We start from the raw sequence: 18,494 nt of genomic DNA, 5'->3' as shown, positions 1-18,494 counted from the left end.
GCAAATGATTCCACAGCTTGATAGTGCAGAGTCTAAAAGTGCTTCCTATGATTTATTTTTTTTAAATCTGCTGGCTGTTAGATTCGTGGAACGTCCCTTGTTTTAGTATTATTTGAAAGGGTAAATAATCATGCTTTTAACTGTTCCGACCCATTCATGAGTTTTAAACTTCTAGGATATCATTTCTTATGTCTCTTTTCCAAGCTGAAAATCCATAGCCTGCATAGCCTCTCATCAAAGTAGAGTTGTTCTATCTCCTTTATCATTGTTTGTTGCTCTCCTCTGCACCTTTTCTCTAGGAGGTAGATATTTAAAGCTATAACTTAGTTGGCTATGTCCGTGGATATCCAGCGGCACTATGACTTTTGTATCTAAACCAGTCATGAAGCAGGTATTGTTCAGCAAATGTCCACTGATGAATCTCATTACGAGCAGTGAGAATATTCACATGCATCTGGCCTCAGAAGACGTCATCAGCATCCCTCCAACCCTGTGTCTGTAGATCACTGCTGGATCCTATGGAACTGACTATGCAATGAAGGTGCGAGCAGAGGAAAAGACACTACAGTGAACTATTGGCTAAAGGAAGAGGATTTCTCATTAACGCCAAACATGTTATTGGGAGGTTTCAAAACATTGAAAGACTTATCTGGTATTATGTTTCTCAGAGAGATGCAATTTAAATTCTTACACAGGGCACATATCTCAAAGGCGCATGTGCACTGAGCTAAGTTGTTGTTTAGTGAAGTGTCATAATCAACCTGCTACGTTTATACACTTTTTGGAGTCTTAAGCTCCAAATGTTTTTGGCATAGAAGTCTTGGTTATGTTGGTGATATAATTGATCATCATCATATTCTTTGTTCAGCAGAGTTGGCGCTTTTTGATGTGGCCTCTTTAAGTCTTAAAAGGGGAGATCAAGTTTGGCCTGGACACAGTATGGTGAGAGGAGGTTCCACCTTCCTTTTGGCAATGGCGTAATTCACGCCATAATAATATGTAAATGGAAAATATGGCTTCTAAAGCTAATTTCCTACAATGGGCATTCTTTTCTGTGCATTCGGGGAAACCATCTGAAAGCCTTTCTTCACAGGCCTGCAGTTTAGTTTTGAACCATTAACATATAATTTCACATTTAATGAACAATGTATGAACTGCTTTCACTTGGTCTATTAATGAAGAGTGAGCATCAACAATAGAAGAAGTTTTGGGTGCTCTGATTCACTTTACGTCTTCATGTGCTGAAGGTATACATGGAGGGTATATAGGCAGTGATGTTAAAGTTAGGAGGGCAGTGACTTTCAGGGGAATTGGGGGTTAAGTTTCAAAATTAACCATAAACATTTGTTGATGATGAATACTTGTACAACACATTTTGTTTGTAACTATTTATTGGTTTTCAATTAAATGTTTAACATAAATACAGGGTTTTGTGGCATAAAACTAGCAGTTCATTATCTCCTTGTAATCATTAGGAGTCCATTTAACTGTAAGTAATCCTCTTACTCTATTAATTAGAGTTTGTGGTCTGTTTATTGCTGTAATGGGTCCACAATGACCTATAGCTAAACCAGGGTAATCATCTTCAGCTGAATATTCAGCCCTAGTGCTTAGGATAAAAGTGGGCACCTTTTTTCCTGGATGACATACAGCCTGTATAAATTTTTATTTGTATTCCTTTCATATTTCAGGATTAGCAGTCACCTAGATCATATATGGTTAACTATTATACCATGGGGGTCACAATATAAAGGTACTCAGCAAGACCTGGTAAGAGAAATTTAATCCATTTTCTTCATTAAACATTCCTCTTTCACCTCTATTTGTACCTTGTGGGTCATTTCATACATTTGCAGTTTGCCTTTCTGACTAAAATGATAATCACATTCAGAACATGACAAAATGGTTTCTTTCATGTGTGTATCATTTTGTGCAACTGTAGTCTGTCTTTGCGACTGAAACATTTATCACATTCAGAACATTTAAACGGTTTATCTCCCTTGTGGGTATTTTCATGGCATTTCAGGTGGTTTTTCTGACTGAAACATTTATCACAATCAGAACATTTATATGGTTTCTCACCAGTATGTATTCTTTTATGTATTCTTAGGTAAGAATTTTTACTGAAGCTTTTAATACATTCAGAACATTTAAATGGTTTCTCACCAGTATGGATTTTTTCATGCACCCTTAAATTAGATTTCTTCTTGAAGCTTTTATCGCATTCAGAACATGTAAATGGTTTTTCTCCTGTATGTATCGTTTTGTGCACTTGCAATCTATCTTTGCGACTGAAACATTTATCACATTCAGAACATTTAAATGGTTTATCTCCCTTGTGAGTTATTTCATGGCATTTCAAGAATTTTTTCTGACTGAAATATTTATCACATTCAGAACATTTAAATGGTTTCTCTCCGGTATGCATTCTTTTATGTGTTCTTAGATCGGATGTATTACTGAAGCTTTTACCACATTCAGGACACTGAAATGGTTTCTCTCCAGTGTGTATTCTTTCATGTATTCTTAGATGGGATGTATTATTGAAGCTTTTACCACACTCAGAACACATAAATGGTTTTTCACCCCTATGAATCATTTTGTGCACACGTAAATTGCATTTGTGACTGAAAATTTTATCACATTCAGAACATGGAAATGGTTTTTCTCCTGTGTGTATCATTTCATGCACACGCAGGCTGTCTTTGTTACTAAAACATTTATCACATTCAGAACATTTAAATGGTTTATCTCCCGTATGCGTTATTTTATGGCGATGCAGGTGGCTTTTCTGACTGAAACACTTATCACATTCAGAACATTTATATGGTTTTGCTCCAGTGTGCATTCTTTCATGAATTCTTAGGTTATATTTCATATAGAAACTTTTATCACACTCTGAACATTTAAAGGATTTATCTCCCGTGTGTGTTATTTCATGGCGTTGCAGAAAGCTTTTCTGGCTAAAACATTTATCGCATTCAGAACATTTATATGGTTTTGCTCCAGTGTGCATTCTTTCGTGTATTGTTAGGTTAGATTTTCGTCTAAATCTTTTATCACATTCAGAACATTTAAATGCTTTCTCTCCAGTGTGTATTCTTTCATGTTTTTTTAGATCAGATTTATTACTGCAGCTTCTGTCACATTCAGAACATTTAAATGGTTTTTCTCCAGTGTGGATTCTTTCATGTATTCTTAGTTTAGATTTTTGTCGGAAACTTTTATCGCATTCAGAGCATTTAAATGGTTTTTGTCCTTTGTGAACATTTTCATGAATTGTAAGCTGTGATATATATGGAAAACATTTTTCACATTCAGAACACTTGTACAGTTTGTCTGTTTTGGGAAACGTTTTATGTGCTGTGACATTTGACTTCCTATTAAACTTGATTTCACCTGCAGTACATAGCACTGTTCTTTCTCCTTTGTGTATTTTTACATGGCTTTTCAGCTCAGCTCTGTAGACAAAGCATTTTTCACACCAAGTACATGTTAATGGTGTCTTTTCCATTTGACTTTTTCTATGTGCTGTAAGTTTTGTTTTCTTAGGGGTGCTTATCTCACCTTCAGTACCTATCATTTTTTTCTCCCTGCTTTGACATTCATGGATGTATGGGGGACTTGACTTCTCCGTGAAGCTGTTCCCACATTCAATCTTTTCTTGGTGCCCAATAGAATGTGAGTGTGTGGTGAAGTTTGCCCTACTCTCATCATTTTTAAATGATCTCTCTCCATCACTGAGTCTCTGAGCTTGCACAAGATGCGGGCGCTGGCTGGAATTTCCCTCTTGTACAGGACACAGGTTTAAACTCCTTTTTGGGGCTTTTTCTTTCACCCTGGGTGCTGTTCCTCTCCTGCTTCCTCCTTCACAATCAGCTGAAGGATCGTTGCAGTCTCTGGCTGGGTCCCTCAGTTTCCATTCCTCCCTCTGCTCTCCATCGCACATTCCCTGCCTCTCACTATTGTTCCTGAATCCATCATCTGTGGGATAAAGATCAGAGTATGATCACTAATTATATAGGCAAGGAGAAGGACATATCACCCCATCTATATCTCCATATGATGATTTAAAGACATTTGCTTGTCTAAGGCTGCATATGACACATACCAGGAAGAGCTGCTGCTGGCAGACAGGTAATAGCAAGTGAGCAGAGGGAAACAGACCATGTCTGATCTCATCCTCACCTCCCGTCTATCCAGTGTTTCCCTTCTCTCTGATTACAGCCACTGCTGATTCACTCTGGACCTGGGTCCCTGAACCTCAGAGCTGTCAGCCTAAAGCAACCGATTCCTAATGACCTACTAATAAAATGTAACTCCAAGCTAGTAAAAATGTTTAGCCGCTATCTGTAAAGTTTTAAATACTCCATGGCAAGCATTTTCTTATAAATGAATTCTTTGCGCACTGCTCTTGCTATCTGTATCCTCCTCTCCTCCCTCCAGTTGGTCGCTGACATGAAGCTCTTCTATTTTCAGGGTCTGTATGGTGGGATCAGGACTGTAACCTCGGCTGCCTGTTACAAAAATGGGAAATGTCTTCAGCTTTTAAATAGTCCTGGATATTGACTTAAAAAGCAGCATTTGGGTAAAAGAGATGATGGGAATTCTGTGAACATGTACCCCTCTTGGTGGAAGAGTTAATGACCCTCTGTCAGAGGCACCGCTAGCCTATGGCCAATGTGACCTCTGCCCTAGAGGTGCTGTAATGCTGGGCCAGCCCACGGACCCAGAAATTGTTGGGCTGAGGCAGGGGAGGCGAGAAGAACACCAGCCTCGGATATCAGACTGCTGCCCCTACCCGTGACTTGGCCTGCAGGGATGAAAAAATCATGTCACTGTCCCTCCCCAATTGATCCAGGCCAAAGACAAAACCATGAATCAGCTCCCAGTGTTTTCCCTCCCCGTGGCCCAGCTCAGGCTGAAGAGTAGAGCTGGTGCCTCTCCCCTCCCTGGTACAGTGCGAGGCTGCCTGGAAAGCTAAGATTACCACGGGGCTCAAACAGCTTCTTACTGTGAACCATGCGGGAGGGAGAGAAAGGGGCAACAGAAGCACTGGCAATATGAATGGGGGAGCCTGAGAATGAATGGGAGGCGGGTGGGGCGAGCATGGATCTGGGGTGGGAGAAAGCAGCCGGGGATGAAGGGTGAGTGGTGCCTGAGATTGTGGCAGTCGGAGCACAGGGATTGTTATGCACGGTGGGAGGGCCGACCCTGGAAGCTCGGCAACCTTTTGAGATCCAAGGGAGCGTTAACGTAGAACAGCCCTTCCAACTCAGGCTTCCCTGCCGGCAGAAACATCCGTGTCCCTTACTGGGGGCAAACTAACGAGCCCCATCTCGCCCCACTGTAAGCAGCTCAGACTTTACACCTTGTGACCGGGTGGGCATTTATTTTATTTAAAATTTTTATATACTGACATTCATTCAGGATATCACATTGGTTTACAGTGTAACACAAAACAAACACCAGGCATGGCGCTTTACATTGAACAAATAAAACAAGTTAACAAATGAATAAATGAGGGTGTGAACAACAAGGGGAAATTTGCATTAAATAATCAACGAGGTTTGTAAATATATACATATGTACAAAAGGAAGACACTAAGAGATAAGCAATTTAGGAGTGCTAGGAGGAGAGGGGGAGTGGCGAGCAGAGGGAAGGGAACGAGGTGAGGGGGGAGAGAAAAAGGTAGGAGAAGGGTGAAGTGAGGGCCAGAAGAGGGGGGCAGAGGAGAGGAAGGGAGAAATTAGGTGTATGCCTTGGCGAAGAGCCAGGCCTTGAGTTTCCGCTTGAACGATTTGAGGCATTCCTCTTGCCGTAGTTCAGCTGGCATTGTGTTCCAAAGGGTCAGCCCGGCTATCGATATTGCACAGGCTCTGGTAGATGTTAGTTTGTAGAGTTTAGGGGAAGGGATGGGCATAGTTGTGAGATGTGCGTGTCTAGTAGGCTTATTAGACTGGTGTAAGCGGAAGGACTCATTAAACCAGTTCATTTCAGGATTGTATAAAGCCTTTGGATGAGAGAGAGTCTTATATTGTATACGGGAAGCTATTGGGAGCCAATGTAGATCTTTTAGAACAGGTGTAATATGGTCATGTCTGCGTAGGTTGGTCAAGATTCGGGCTGTTGTGTTTTGTAAAATTTGAATGGGGTGAATGGCGTTGTTAGGAAGGCCGAGGAGAAGGGAGTTGCAGTAGTCTGTTTTGGCGAAGATGGTGGTTTGGAGCACTGTTTGGAAATCGGGGGGTGTAGTAAGGGTTTTAGTTTTTTTAGTGTATGAAGTTTAAAGAAGCCATCTTTTAGTATGTTGTTGATAAATTTCTTCAGTGTGAAGTGCCCATCGAGAATGATACCCAGATCACGGACTTGTTGTGCAAATTGGAACTGTGAAAGAGGGGGAAGGATCGAGTGGTTAAGGGGTGAGATGAGCATGATTTCAGTTTTAGTAGTGTTTAGAGCTAGGTGGATGGAAGAAAGGAGATTGTTTATGGATTGGAGAGTATCGTTCCAGAAATCCATGGTTTTAGAAATAGAGTCAGTGATGGGTATGAGGAGCTGAACATTGTCAGCATATATGTAGTGTGGGAGATTTAGGCTGGATAGGAAGTGACAGAGGGGTAGGATGTAAATATTGAAGAGGGTTGAAGAGAGGGATGAACCTTGAGGGACACCTTGATTAAGGGGGATAGCCTTGGAAACATGATTGCCTAGTTGAATTTTGTAATCTCTATTGCTGAGATGAATTGAACCAGTTGTGGGCAACACCTGTAATGCCTATTTCAGTCAACCGCTGTAGGAGAATGGGATGGCTGACTGTGTCAAATGCGGAGGAGATGTCAAGGAAGACAAGTATGTATGATTGTCCTCTCTCAAATCCTTTAATAATGTGGTCTGTTAGGGAGAGTAAAAGAGTCTCAGTACTATGAGATTTCCGAAAGCCGTATTGTGCGGGGGCAAGGATGTGATTGTCTTCAAGGTATTCTGTGAGTTGCTTGTTAACAGTTTTTTCAAGGAGTTTAGCAATAAATGGAAGATTGGAAATAGGGCGATAGTTGGCTAGATCAGAGGGGTCAAGTTTGGGTTTGACAATAGCCTGTTTCAAGGGGAGAGGTACCTGTCCCAAGTTAATGGAGAGGTTAATGATATTTGTTAATGGTTTAGCAATAATATTGGGTATTGTGAGGAGATGTTTTGTGGGTATGGTGTCAGATGGGTGAGTGGAAGGTTTGGCTTTCTTGATAAAGGTTTCTATTTCTAATGTTGAGGTGCAGTCTAGGGAGGAGAGAACAGTAGTATTGTTGCAAGTCTTTGTATTGATGAAATCGGGTTCGACAATGTTGATGGGATTGGCACAAGGGGTGAACTTTGAAAGTAACTTGTCTACTTTTGTTTGGAAGAAGGTGGCTAGATCTTCACATTTGGATTTGGCTACTACGTCAGGGATGTCGGGGGCAGCCATCTTGGTAAGTGAGTTAACGTAATCATATAGTACTTTAGGGTTGTATTGGAATTGGTGTATTTTGTTGGCATAGAAGTCTCGTTTTGTCATGTTAAGTTTGTCACTATATAGATGTAGGGAGGTTTTAAATTGTGCCAGGTGTGTGTGAGGGATCCTTGTGAGGCATAATCCGTGCCAGCCGCGAGCAGCGCTGGCAAACAAAAGCCTGCCAATGTCTTTCCGCTCAAGGAAAGGAACGGCCACGGGCTGGGAAACAGCCAGGAGGAAAGAGGGGGCAGACTGGCTGCTTCCATACACTTTCCTCACTGGGAATGGTTCCCCCCCTTTCCAACAATGCAGAGGCCTCTCCACACCCACCATCCCTGACAACAACCCCAGGATAGTGCAGGATGCAAGTCCTTGCCAGTCTGATGCCCTCCTCCCTGCCCGGGATCCCCACCTCCAACAGGTGCAGTCCCCATCAGGCAGTTTAATCCATCTGAAGAAGGGAAACAGACTCTGGGAGCAAGAGGGGGTAACAGCTTCTTACCCCACCGGTGCCAAAATACAAAATGGCTGATCTTATTAACGGTGTCCAGGAGTTGGATACTCGCCTGTTACAGGAGGGGGAATCTCTGATTCGGGAGGCTCCGTGGAGGGCAGATCTTCCTCTTGTTTAACGCTCAGTGAGAATGCAGACGTTACGACCGGAAGGCCTGGGATGAGAAAACAAACCTGGCTAGAAGGAGTCACCCAGGACCTGCTGATATTATATTAGGAAAGGAATTTTAGGTCTGAAAACTGAAAGCCCTTTAAATGCAGAACATTTACTTACTCTCACTGGGGTCCTTCATGGTTTCTTTTCCCTCCAGCTCACAGGGTTGAGGGAAATATTTCTCATCTTCCTTCTTAATCTTGAATATCAAATCAGGATTCAGAATTAAATACCCTGGCAATAAAAACAGAAAATTACATTTTAAGGGCTTGATTTTCTAAGCATTTTAAATGCATAAAGCCCCATTGAGTGTGCCTATAAATTTCCTTTTGAAAATGAGCCCGGGGCTTGATTATGTAAAAGGGATTCTGCAGACTTCAAGCCGAGGTGCGGAGCTCATGAATGAACCTGTCACACACACTCCCAGTACCCCAGGGAGGCGTTCATCTGCAGGCCACTGAACATTTGTATTTTTAGTGCCCCTGGGGTGGGGTGGGATCTGTTTCCTGCCTGTGTATATCTTTGGGAGGGTATTTGCCTGTCAGGATGCCACTTGTCATTTCTATTCATGAATCTCCTAGGTGCAGGCACTGCAGGAGCCAATCCTCTCAGCCAGCCTGTGCCCTCCTGGAGAGGAGGAGACCCAGCTTCTGATTAGGACATTCGAGAAGGAAAACCCACGTCTGGAGATAGAAATGTTACTCTAACTAGAGGCCGGTGATGGGGAGACAGGGGATGTTAGAGCTGTGACAGCGGGTTTCCCTTTGGAGGGGACACACATTGAAGAGCTATCGAGTGCAGAGCTAACTTATCAGAACTTGCATTTCTAAAGTGGGAATCAGAGAGGTAAATCCTCCTTCCTGTTCCCCTGTGCCAGCATTGTGTAGAGAAAAGAGACAGATTCCAGTCTCTAGTTTCACATTAAAGTCTTCTCTTACAACCCAGAGCAGCATCTCGTGCCAGGTCTGCAGCAGTGGAGTCTCACTGGGCTCTGGAGAGTCACAGCAGCTCCTGTTGGGCTTGGAATGAGATCAGGAGCCAGGTCCTGAATTTTAGATGCCCATAGGACTCAATACCCAGGATTTTCCCAGCTCATATCCTGCAATGTGTCTGCGGGCAATAAACAGAAAAGACAGATTTACCCAGTGACATGAGGACGCCGTGAATCTCCTCGATGACCTTCCTGTACAGCTCCTTCTGCCGTTCTCCCAGAATGTCCCACTCTGCTTCCCAGAAATAAGCAGCGACGTCCCTGAATGTGACCGATGCCTGGAACAGCAAACAGGACACCCTCAGCCAGCCCCTCTCCCTCCAGCTTCATTATAATGTGCGTGCAATAAACGTCCTCTTGCAGAGAGATTAGCTCTCGAGTAGATTATATCATGAAGACGGGGGAGGGAGAGACATTGGTGGGTTGGTGTCTAAAGGCAGGAAAGCTGAGAGTGATAAGTTGGGCTAGCGGAGGAGAGTGTGAGGGAGTGTGTCAGAAATAAAGTGTGTTTGTATGTGTTATGTATGAGAGGGTGTACTCGTGTTTGAGTGTGAAAGCATATACACTTGCAAATGTGCGAGAAAGTGAGACTGAGTACTATGTGTTAAGGAGAGGTGAGCGTTTCTACTGCTTTACATAGGAAATCAATTAAAATAATCAAATCCCTACAAGGAATTTCTAATGATGATCAGCACAGCAGCACCCCCTCTGGCTTGGTTGCAGTGCCGATGAACAAAGTATAATTCTGAGTTCACTTGCACTGAGAGAACGTTTGTAAACATACTGAGTTTGATAATGAAATGACCAGAGATGTAGACTTTTCAAGTGAAAACGTAACCGTCTATGAGCGTGTACATTTGAGCTACTTAAGTGAGTTTGGACAAAGGCAGACCCAGTGCGAGGGAATGAAGTGAGGCACTCGCTGCTGATTTCCAGCTCTAGGTGCCTCAGGAGCCTAAATAGATCCCCCCCCCCAGGTTTATGCACATTAGGGGCCTCTATTCCTTCACTTTAAGGACCCCTCGGCCCTGCCCATCAGAGGCTCATGTGAGGACCTGCAGGACGTGTTTCATGACAAAGGAATATTTGGCTCACCGCTCCTCCCTCCAGCTGCTCACTGACCTGAGGCTCTTCCATTCTCAGGATCTCAGCTGTGGGGTAACCCCGAGTGCCTGTTAGAAAAATGGGAAAATGTATTTTTATTTCTTTCATTCTATTTGTCAGTCTCCTAATTCTGGAAGACTCCAGGCAGCGTGCAAGAATAAAACAGCAGGAACGAGAATTAAAAGCACGACACACATACAACTCTGAAACTAGACAAACAGATAATTCACAACAGAGGAATAAAACAAAACTTAGAAACCCGGCAAACCAAGCAGCAATCAAAGAGAAAGGAGCAGTAAATACGCAGTAACATTTGTCTCTAGTGCAGAGACACGTAGGGAGCTACAGGACCTGGCTCTGGACACCTTTCTGACAGCAAGACAGACGCTCCCCAACCTTATTTCCCTGGGAATCGAATTCCGGACTTTAGGATCAAAGCAGGAGAAAGATGGCCTGGAAGTTTGCAGATAACGTCTGTCAGAAGGGAGAAGGAGCAGGCAGAAAACGCTCACCAGAACCTTCCATTCAAGTCGCTCCGGCAAATATTTAGGATTTTAAATGAATTCCTTGCCAGTGCAGCTTCTGACGTCCCCGGGAGATCTGGTCCTGTAACCCTGGATTCATCCAGCGAGAGACCTCCTGGCCCATCCTGCTCAGCTTCAGAGCCCCTTCCTCTCCCTCAGAAATCCTCTCTGCCACCTCCATGGGCAGCTCCCCCCTCTTTCACCCTCCTTCCACAGCCTCCCTTCCTTCCGGCCATGTATTCCTTGGAGCTATTTCAAGGACTCTGTCCTGTCTCCCAGGGGCTACGTTTAGATCTTTAAGTCTCTGCCCCTATGATGAAGACCTATGGTCATTTTTACTTGCTGCCCTCTGGACCGACTCGATTTGATTGAATCTCTTATTGAAGGTGCAGTCTCCAGATCTGTGCATAGCTGTCCAAATGAGGTCTCCAAGACTCAGAGGCAATAGCACCTCCCTTTCCCTGCTGGCTGTTCCCATCCGTAGGCACTCAAGCCACCTCCTCTTGCATAACTGATGGTGGCCAAAGAGATCTGCAAGACTACCTCAAACATCAGGAGGCTTGAGTGCATTTGGATGAAAGCAGAAATAATGGCAAAAAGAGCAAAGTCTCCACCCAACAGAGGTTAGAAGTCAAGGTTCTTGATTCTAAGGTCCCATTCATGCCATGTCTGCTCTTTCTCCTGTGAAATGTTAGGAGCAGCCAGCACCAGCTTTACTCCAAGCTCTCTCACCTGCGCCTGGGATCGCCAGGTCTCCTCCTTCCTCACATTCCTGGGGCTCAGGCTTGATGCCCTCTTGCTTAAATCGGATGAAAAGGTCCGGTTTGACACCGAGGGAGCCTGTGATGGGGAAAGATGTTTGGGAAAGTCACGCCAGAGCCTGTATCAGCAGTGCAAGCGAGCTCCGAATTCTGCTGTGTTCACAGGCACTGCCACGGGTGCAGAGCTAAGAAAAGAAGGGCCCAGGAGGAATGTGATACTCGCCTGTTACAGGAGGGGGAATCTCTGACTCAGGAGGCTCCAGGAAGGGCAGATCTTCCTCTTGTTTAACGCTCAGTGAGAACACAGACGTTACGATGGGAAGGCCTGGGATGAGAACAAACCTGGCTAGGAGGAGTCACCCAGCACCTGCTGATGTTATATTAGGAAAGGGATTTTACATCTCTAAACGTTTGATGTTAATGCCCCCATCTCCTTTAAATGCAGAACATTTACTTACTGTCGCTGGGGTCCTTCATGGTTTCTTTTCCCCTCCCACTCACAGGGTTGAGTGCAATATTTCTCATTTTCCTTCTTAATCCTGAATATCACATCAGGGTTCACAATGGAATAACCTGCCAATAAGAACAGTAAGATTACATTTCCCATGTGTACTTGTAGACCCCCGGGGGAGGGGGCCTTTCATCTGATTCCTGTTCTTATGCAGCCGCGGGCATTGGTACGACAGCGTTTGATAAGAGACAGCCGCAGGCTGCTGTCTGATTAAGAGGATCATTTCTGTTCATGAGCCTGCTAGGTGGAGGCACTGCAGGTGCCAAGCCTCTCCGTTTTTAGAGAAATTCCTCCTCTTAGCTCTGTATTACTCTGAATTTGTAGAAAAATACTTTTAACACAAGAACCAGAAACAGGTTGCAATCCTACTTCCTTTATTTCCTATCAGATGCAGGCACTGGGGAAAAAAAAAAAGTTTCCATCAAAATCAGGAAGCTGTGCTGAGCCAGTGTCGCAGTTGTAGTTCTTCTATAAGCTGTACGGATCATGCTAATAAGCAACTAACAAATCATCTGGTAGTATTCAATACCGTATCTTAATATTCATTAACTCCTTGTAACTAGCACCTAAGCATAAGCTGACGTGTTTCCTACGTGATCTAATGCTCAGCTTTAAGCATCGCTATATATGTAATAGCCTGGATACCAAAGATTACATATTATTCAAGCTAGCATGCTCTAGCTAAGAGTCATCGTTGGTTCACTTGCCTTATGTGAGTAAACGAGGAGGTTTCTTACTCTAACTGTGCATCCAGGACCTCATCAGCCTCAATGCATTAATACAGGCAGGCATCTAACCAGAGAAACCCTCTAGATTACTGGGGTACGCTCCTTGCTCTGTATCCTCCTTTGTCACGTGTCCTGCCTTAAGCAATATTGCCCAGCTAAACAGTGCAGTCTCAAGCCTTATGACAACTGTCCGCACAACTTAGAAAGGAATTCAGAGCTGGAGTCCCTGAGATTTACAGCAGAAAACCCAAGTCCTGAGATTATAAAGCTAACTCTCTCTAGAGGCCAGTGAGAAGAGAAATGGCCTGCGACATCTGCTCGCCACTTGGAGGGGTCCCATGTCGTGCAGTCGAGTTATCTAGTACAGAGCTACCATATCGGAAGTTTGATTCTCAGGTGGAAATCAGAGCGGTAAATCCTCCTCCGGGTCCCCTGTGCCAGGTTATGTTATTGAGAAAAGAGACAGCATCCAGGTGGCCTACGTTTAACAGATGTTTGATCTCACAGCGCAGAGGAGCATCTTGTGATGGGCCTGTGAGCAGTGATGCCTCGCACTGGGATTTGCAGAGTTGCAGCAGCTCCTGCTGGACAGGATGACAGTGGGAGCCAAGCCCTAAAGTTTAGGTGCCTATGAGACCTGGCAGGTGGAATTTTTTCAGCACCAACACAGAAAAGGCAGACTTACCCCGTGACACGAGGAAGCCGTGAATCTCCTCGATGACCTTGTACAGCTCCTTCTGCCGTTCTCCCAGAATGTCCCACTCCACTTCCAGGAAATAAGCAGCGACGTCCCTGAACGTGACAGATGCCTGGAACAGCAAACAGGACACCCTCAGCCCCTCTCCCTCCTGCTTCGCTATAACGTGCGGGCAATAAACTGTGTTACATAGCCGAGTGCATCTTAGCACAGCTGATGACTTCCCTTTTAGCATTATTCCTTATGCGTTAAAATTACTTTTGTAGCACTCAGAAAAACGTGAGCTAAACAGGACGTGCAGGAGTGAGCTAATTTTTGCACACTTGGCCTGCCAGAAAATGCTAATGACCTGCAGATGGAATTGCTTGCAGTGCAGGAAAGCAACGTTTTACAGATGAAGCTTTACTTCCACCTCAGAGGTGAAGTAAAGTTTTACCTTTCCATTAGCTTCATTGGGAAGCCAATGGGAAGATAAAATCCGCCACCTAAGCCATGGGATCGCCAGCTTGGGGACCCACATGCACAGGACAGAGAGGGGCACGACCTCCCTCCCACCCACGTGGCCGAGCCCTCAATCTCCCCAATCTCAAAGTTACAATGATACAGAAATTCTTCTTTCATAAAAGGTTGCATTTACCGCACTGTAACTCCCCAGGCAGTAGTGTAAGCTCGGGAGTGACAGATTTCCGTGTGTGCCAGCTTCAATGCACGTCTTATTACACCTCTCCGGTACATTATAGCATGAAGGGTGCGCTGGTCTGCTAAATCTCCAGTATTCTGTAGAGATTTCTGCTTTCTTAGAAACACGGGAAACCTCTGATGCACTGAATCAGCAGCTGGGAGGAGGAAGCTAAACAAGGGGAAGGAACTGAGACGGCCGGAAAGAGAAGACCCCACAGCCAGGCAGCTTTTCTGGATGTCCACAATGAATATGCAGGAGATAAAATGGTATATTTTGGGTCTCCATGGTATGCAAATTTATCTCATGCATATTCATTGTGGATATCCTGAAAAGCCGACTGGCTGTGGGGTCTCCAGGGAAGATTTGGGAAGCCCTGATGTAGAAATAAGCAGCGACGTCCCTGAACGTGACCGATGCCTGGAACAGCAAACAGGACACCCTCAGCCCCCAGCTTCATTATAATGTGTGTGTAATAACATTTATTATATTTTATTTGTTTATTTATACATATTTGGAGGCCAATATTCAGCACTACTTATCAGGCTAAGTAGATAGCTGTATCCAGGGTGGGCAATGGGTGGATCAGGGAGGAGCTGCTTATCTGGCACAGCTGATTCCTGCAGATCTCAGATAAAGTCTGCTGATCTCAGGGGGAGCAGAACTCAAACCTTCCCTTGTAGGTAAAGATCTTTGCCCTGTGCTGTGAGGAGGGGAGGCTGCAGGAGCTGCACAGGAAAGGTTTCCCTTTAAGTGCGGGTGTCCTGTATACAGGGGGAGAGAGAAGGATCTCTTACCGGATCAGAGAGCAGGGCAGACATTTCCCTCTGAATTCTGCAGCTGCGGGGAGGGATTCAGGCTGGAGATTTCCCTGTCCCTGCTCAGAGGCTGAGAAAGATGAATAGGAGAGGAGGGGGCGCGGCTGATTCCTGGGGGTCTCAGATAAAGTCTGCTGATCTCAGGGGGAGCAGAACTCAAACCTTCCCTTGTAGGTAAAGATCTTTGCCCTGTGCTGTGAGGAGGGGAGGCTGCAGGAGCTGCACAGGGAAAAGGTTCCCTTTAAGTGCGGGTGTCCTGTATACAGGGGGAGAGAGAAGAATCTCTTACCTGATCAGAGAGCAGGGCAGACATTTCCCTCTGAATTCTGCAGCTGCGGGGAGGGATTCAGGCTGGAGATGTCCCTGTCCCTGCTCAGAGGCTGAGAAAGATGAATAGGAGAGGAGGGGGTGCAGCTGATTCCTGGGGGTCTGGGATAAAGCCCCTCCTCTCCCCCTCTGCAGATTTGGGGTTTGCAGGGACTTCCAGTCCTGGGGAGGTAGAAAGTTTCTGCTTTTCTTCCAAGTCTTTGCAGCCCTGCAGTCAGACACAAGAGGAAGAAAAGGGCAAAGCCTGCCCAGACCTCAGCAGCAGAGTCCTTCTGGCTTCCTTGCATTGCATGCTGGGAGGATCCCACCTCCTTAAGGTGGCTCTGTAGAGATGACAGATAGCTGTAAGGGTGTCTGACCGGAGAAAAATGTCAGGAATCTGTTAAGTTCTGTTACATCTTTTCTACAAATTTGTAATTTTGGAGAGTGCACCTTCAAAGTGATGTAAACTGTGTGGAGTCTGTCCAAAGTGTGGCTACTAAAATGGTCAGTGGTGTTTGTTGTAAAGCATACGGGGATAGACTTAAAGATCTGAACAGGTGGACCCTAGAGGAAAGAGGGGATAGAGAAGATATGCTAGAGATATTTGAATACCTCCGAGGTATCCGTGCACAGGAGGTGGGCCTCTTTCAGTGGGAAGGATACTCTGGATTATAGGATGAGGGTGAAAAGGGGAAGAATGGAGAATAACCTACAACTATTTCTTTACAGAGAGGGAGGTGGATGCATGGAACAGCCTCCCCGTGGAGGTGGGGGAGCCCAGGACAGGATCTGAATTCAATAGGGCATGGGGCGAGCACAGGGGAGCTCTGAGGGGGTGGGAGGGATTGTAGCGCTGAGAAGGTGTGTATGGTCCGACTAGACAGCCATCATGCTTTTTGTGTTTCTGTATTAATTTGTGGCCCCCGTGGAAACCTTAGCAATGATCTCTGATGTCGCCTAAGACACAGAGCAGTGGAAAAGCCCGGTGAGCTTTGAATCTCAGATTGTGGGGGTCTTTAAGCCATGCATGGAGACCAGGGCTTGCTGGCACTGTGGTCCATCCCAGATCAGAGATGCAATCTGTAGAACATCTTCTAGACCAGAGGTAGGCACAGTTTCCAGAGTGGGGTGCCAAGATTTAAATCGGGGATAGGTAGCGCTGGTCCTCCAGTGCCACAAGCCTGATCTGCCAGGGTCCTTTCACACAACACTTGAATATTCATTTTAATGTTCAGTTAAAATACACCAGAGTGATGACAACATAGAATAGAAAGTGATATGTTTTTTTCTCATGCAAAAACATTATAAAAAGGAGAAGAGACAAATGTCTTTCACTCCCTTCCCCCTTATTAGAAAAACCAGAACAGGCCAGGCTGCTATGGATCCCTACACAGAAACTGCAGTCACTAAACCCAGAATCAAGTGACCATAAAAAAAAAGTATAAATAGAAACATGCACCCAAAAACTGACCTGGAAACTGCCAACAAGCCAAGCTCTGCATACAGTGCAACAATGAACAGAAACATTACCATGCTGCAAATGAAGAAAGGGAGCCCACCAATTATAATAGGAAAAACCTCCCAATATTTGTTTATTTGCTCTTATATATTGACATTCGTGGGTGCATCATGCCGGTTTAAAATAAAACTGAAGGAGGAAATTACAAAAAGCCAGGGTGGGGAGAGGGAGCAGATAGGAAGAGAGAAGGGGCGAGAGAAGAGGGAAAAACAGGAAGAGGAGAAGAGAATGTTTCAAATCAGCTAACAGAACAACATCCTCCAATAATTCAAACCTGCCAATGTAGAGAATGTTTCAAATCAGCTAACAGAACAACATCCTCCAATAATTCAAACCTGCCAATGTAGAGAATGTTTCAAATCAGCTAACAGAACATCATCCTCCAATAATTCAAACCTGCCAATATAGAGAATGTTTCAAATCAGCTAACAGAACAACATCCTCCAATAATTCAAACCTGCCAACATAGAGAATGTTTCAAATCAGCTAACAGAACAACATCCTCCAATAATTCAAACCTGCCAACATAGAGAATGTTTCAAATCAGCTAACAGAACAACATCCTCCAATAATTCAAACCTGCCAACGTAGAGAATGTTTCAAATCAGCTAACACAACAACATCCTCCAATAATTCAAACCTGCCAATGTAGAGAATGTTTCAAATCAGCTAACACAACATCCTCCAATAATTCAAACCTGCCAATGTAGAGAATGTTTCAAATCAGCTAACAGAACATCCAATAATTCAAACCTGCCAATGTAGAGAATGTTTCAAAACAGCTAACACAACATCATCCAATAATTCAAACCTGCCAATGTAGAGAATGTTTTAAATCAGCTAACACAACATCCTCCAATAATTCAAACCTGCCAATGTAGAGAATGTTTTAAATCAGCTAACACAACATCCTCCAATAATTCAAACCTGCCAATGTAGAGAATGTTTTAAATCAGCTAACAGAACATCCAATAATTCAAACCTGCCAATGTAGAGAATGTTTCAAATCAGCTAACAGAACATCCAATAATTCAAACCTGCCAATGTAGAGAATGTTTCAAATCTGTTACAAGCGCACACGGAGCACGGTCGTCTCGAGCTGGTGGTGAGTCCTTGGGCCATGGCAGGACTCAAGGAGGAGCCCCAAGCCACACCGTGGGAGGTGAGCTGGGCAGGCATGGAGAGCCAGGCAGGTACAGAAGCAGGGAGTAAGGAGCAGAGTCTGACCCTCAGCCGGACCTGCACACCCATGGCAACCAACACTGGAAGTTGATTGATGAACGGTCCTCCAACTGTTCCCAGCCCTTTCGGATCTGCTGCTGGGTACGGCAATGGGTGGCAGGCCAGACAAGGGCAGACAGAGTCCTTTACACTGAAGATAACGTAGACAAGGCAGGTGCAGAGACAGAGGCAAGGACTGGTGCAGAGACATCAAAGGCAAGGGCTGGAAGGAGACATGGGCACTGTCCCTAAGGGCGCCCTACTCAGCCCACCCACAGGACTGAGTCACGGACCACCCCATCCCATACACACCCTACTCAGCCCAGGAAGGCTGGTCACAGACCACGCTGAGAGCGGGAGAGCACCAGGAAGACAAAGCAGAAGATTACTGCACTCCAGGCAGCTCTAGGCAGGACATCAAAGAAAAGCAGGAACTGGATCAGGCACAGGATCAGACATCAGGTAACACATCAGG

At 44.9% G+C, this 18,494-nt stretch overlaps 1 protein-coding gene across 1 annotated transcript; it reads right to left on the bottom strand.

The window, feature by feature from the left end:
• Positions 1-1,392: 1,392 nt before the first annotated feature.
• On the bottom strand, positions 1,393-15,223 carry LOC115080442 (zinc finger protein 665-like). Its single transcript, XM_029584605.1, has 10 exons — positions 14,950-15,223; positions 13,462-13,585; positions 11,996-12,110; positions 11,761-11,862; positions 11,509-11,616; positions 10,244-10,320; positions 9,300-9,426; positions 8,278-8,391; positions 8,057-8,158; positions 1,393-3,984 (listed from the first exon to the last, which is right to left on the bottom strand). The coding sequence occupies exons 3-10, from the start codon at positions 12,060-12,062 to the stop codon at positions 1,913-1,915; spliced, it is 2,769 nt and encodes a 922-aa protein (XP_029440465.1). The 5' UTR covers positions 12,063-12,110; positions 13,462-13,585; positions 14,950-15,223; the 3' UTR covers positions 1,393-1,912.
• Between the last annotated feature and the right edge of the window lie 3,271 nt (positions 15,224-18,494).

This window comes from Rhinatrema bivittatum, chromosome 19 (genome assembly GCF_901001135.1).
Source record: "Rhinatrema bivittatum chromosome 19, aRhiBiv1.1, whole genome shotgun sequence".
NCBI classification, from domain to species: domain Eukaryota; kingdom Metazoa; phylum Chordata; class Amphibia; order Gymnophiona; family Rhinatrematidae; genus Rhinatrema; species Rhinatrema bivittatum.
Note: the sequence above shows the minus strand (reverse complement) of the source record. Positions and strands in the feature narration are given on the sequence as shown.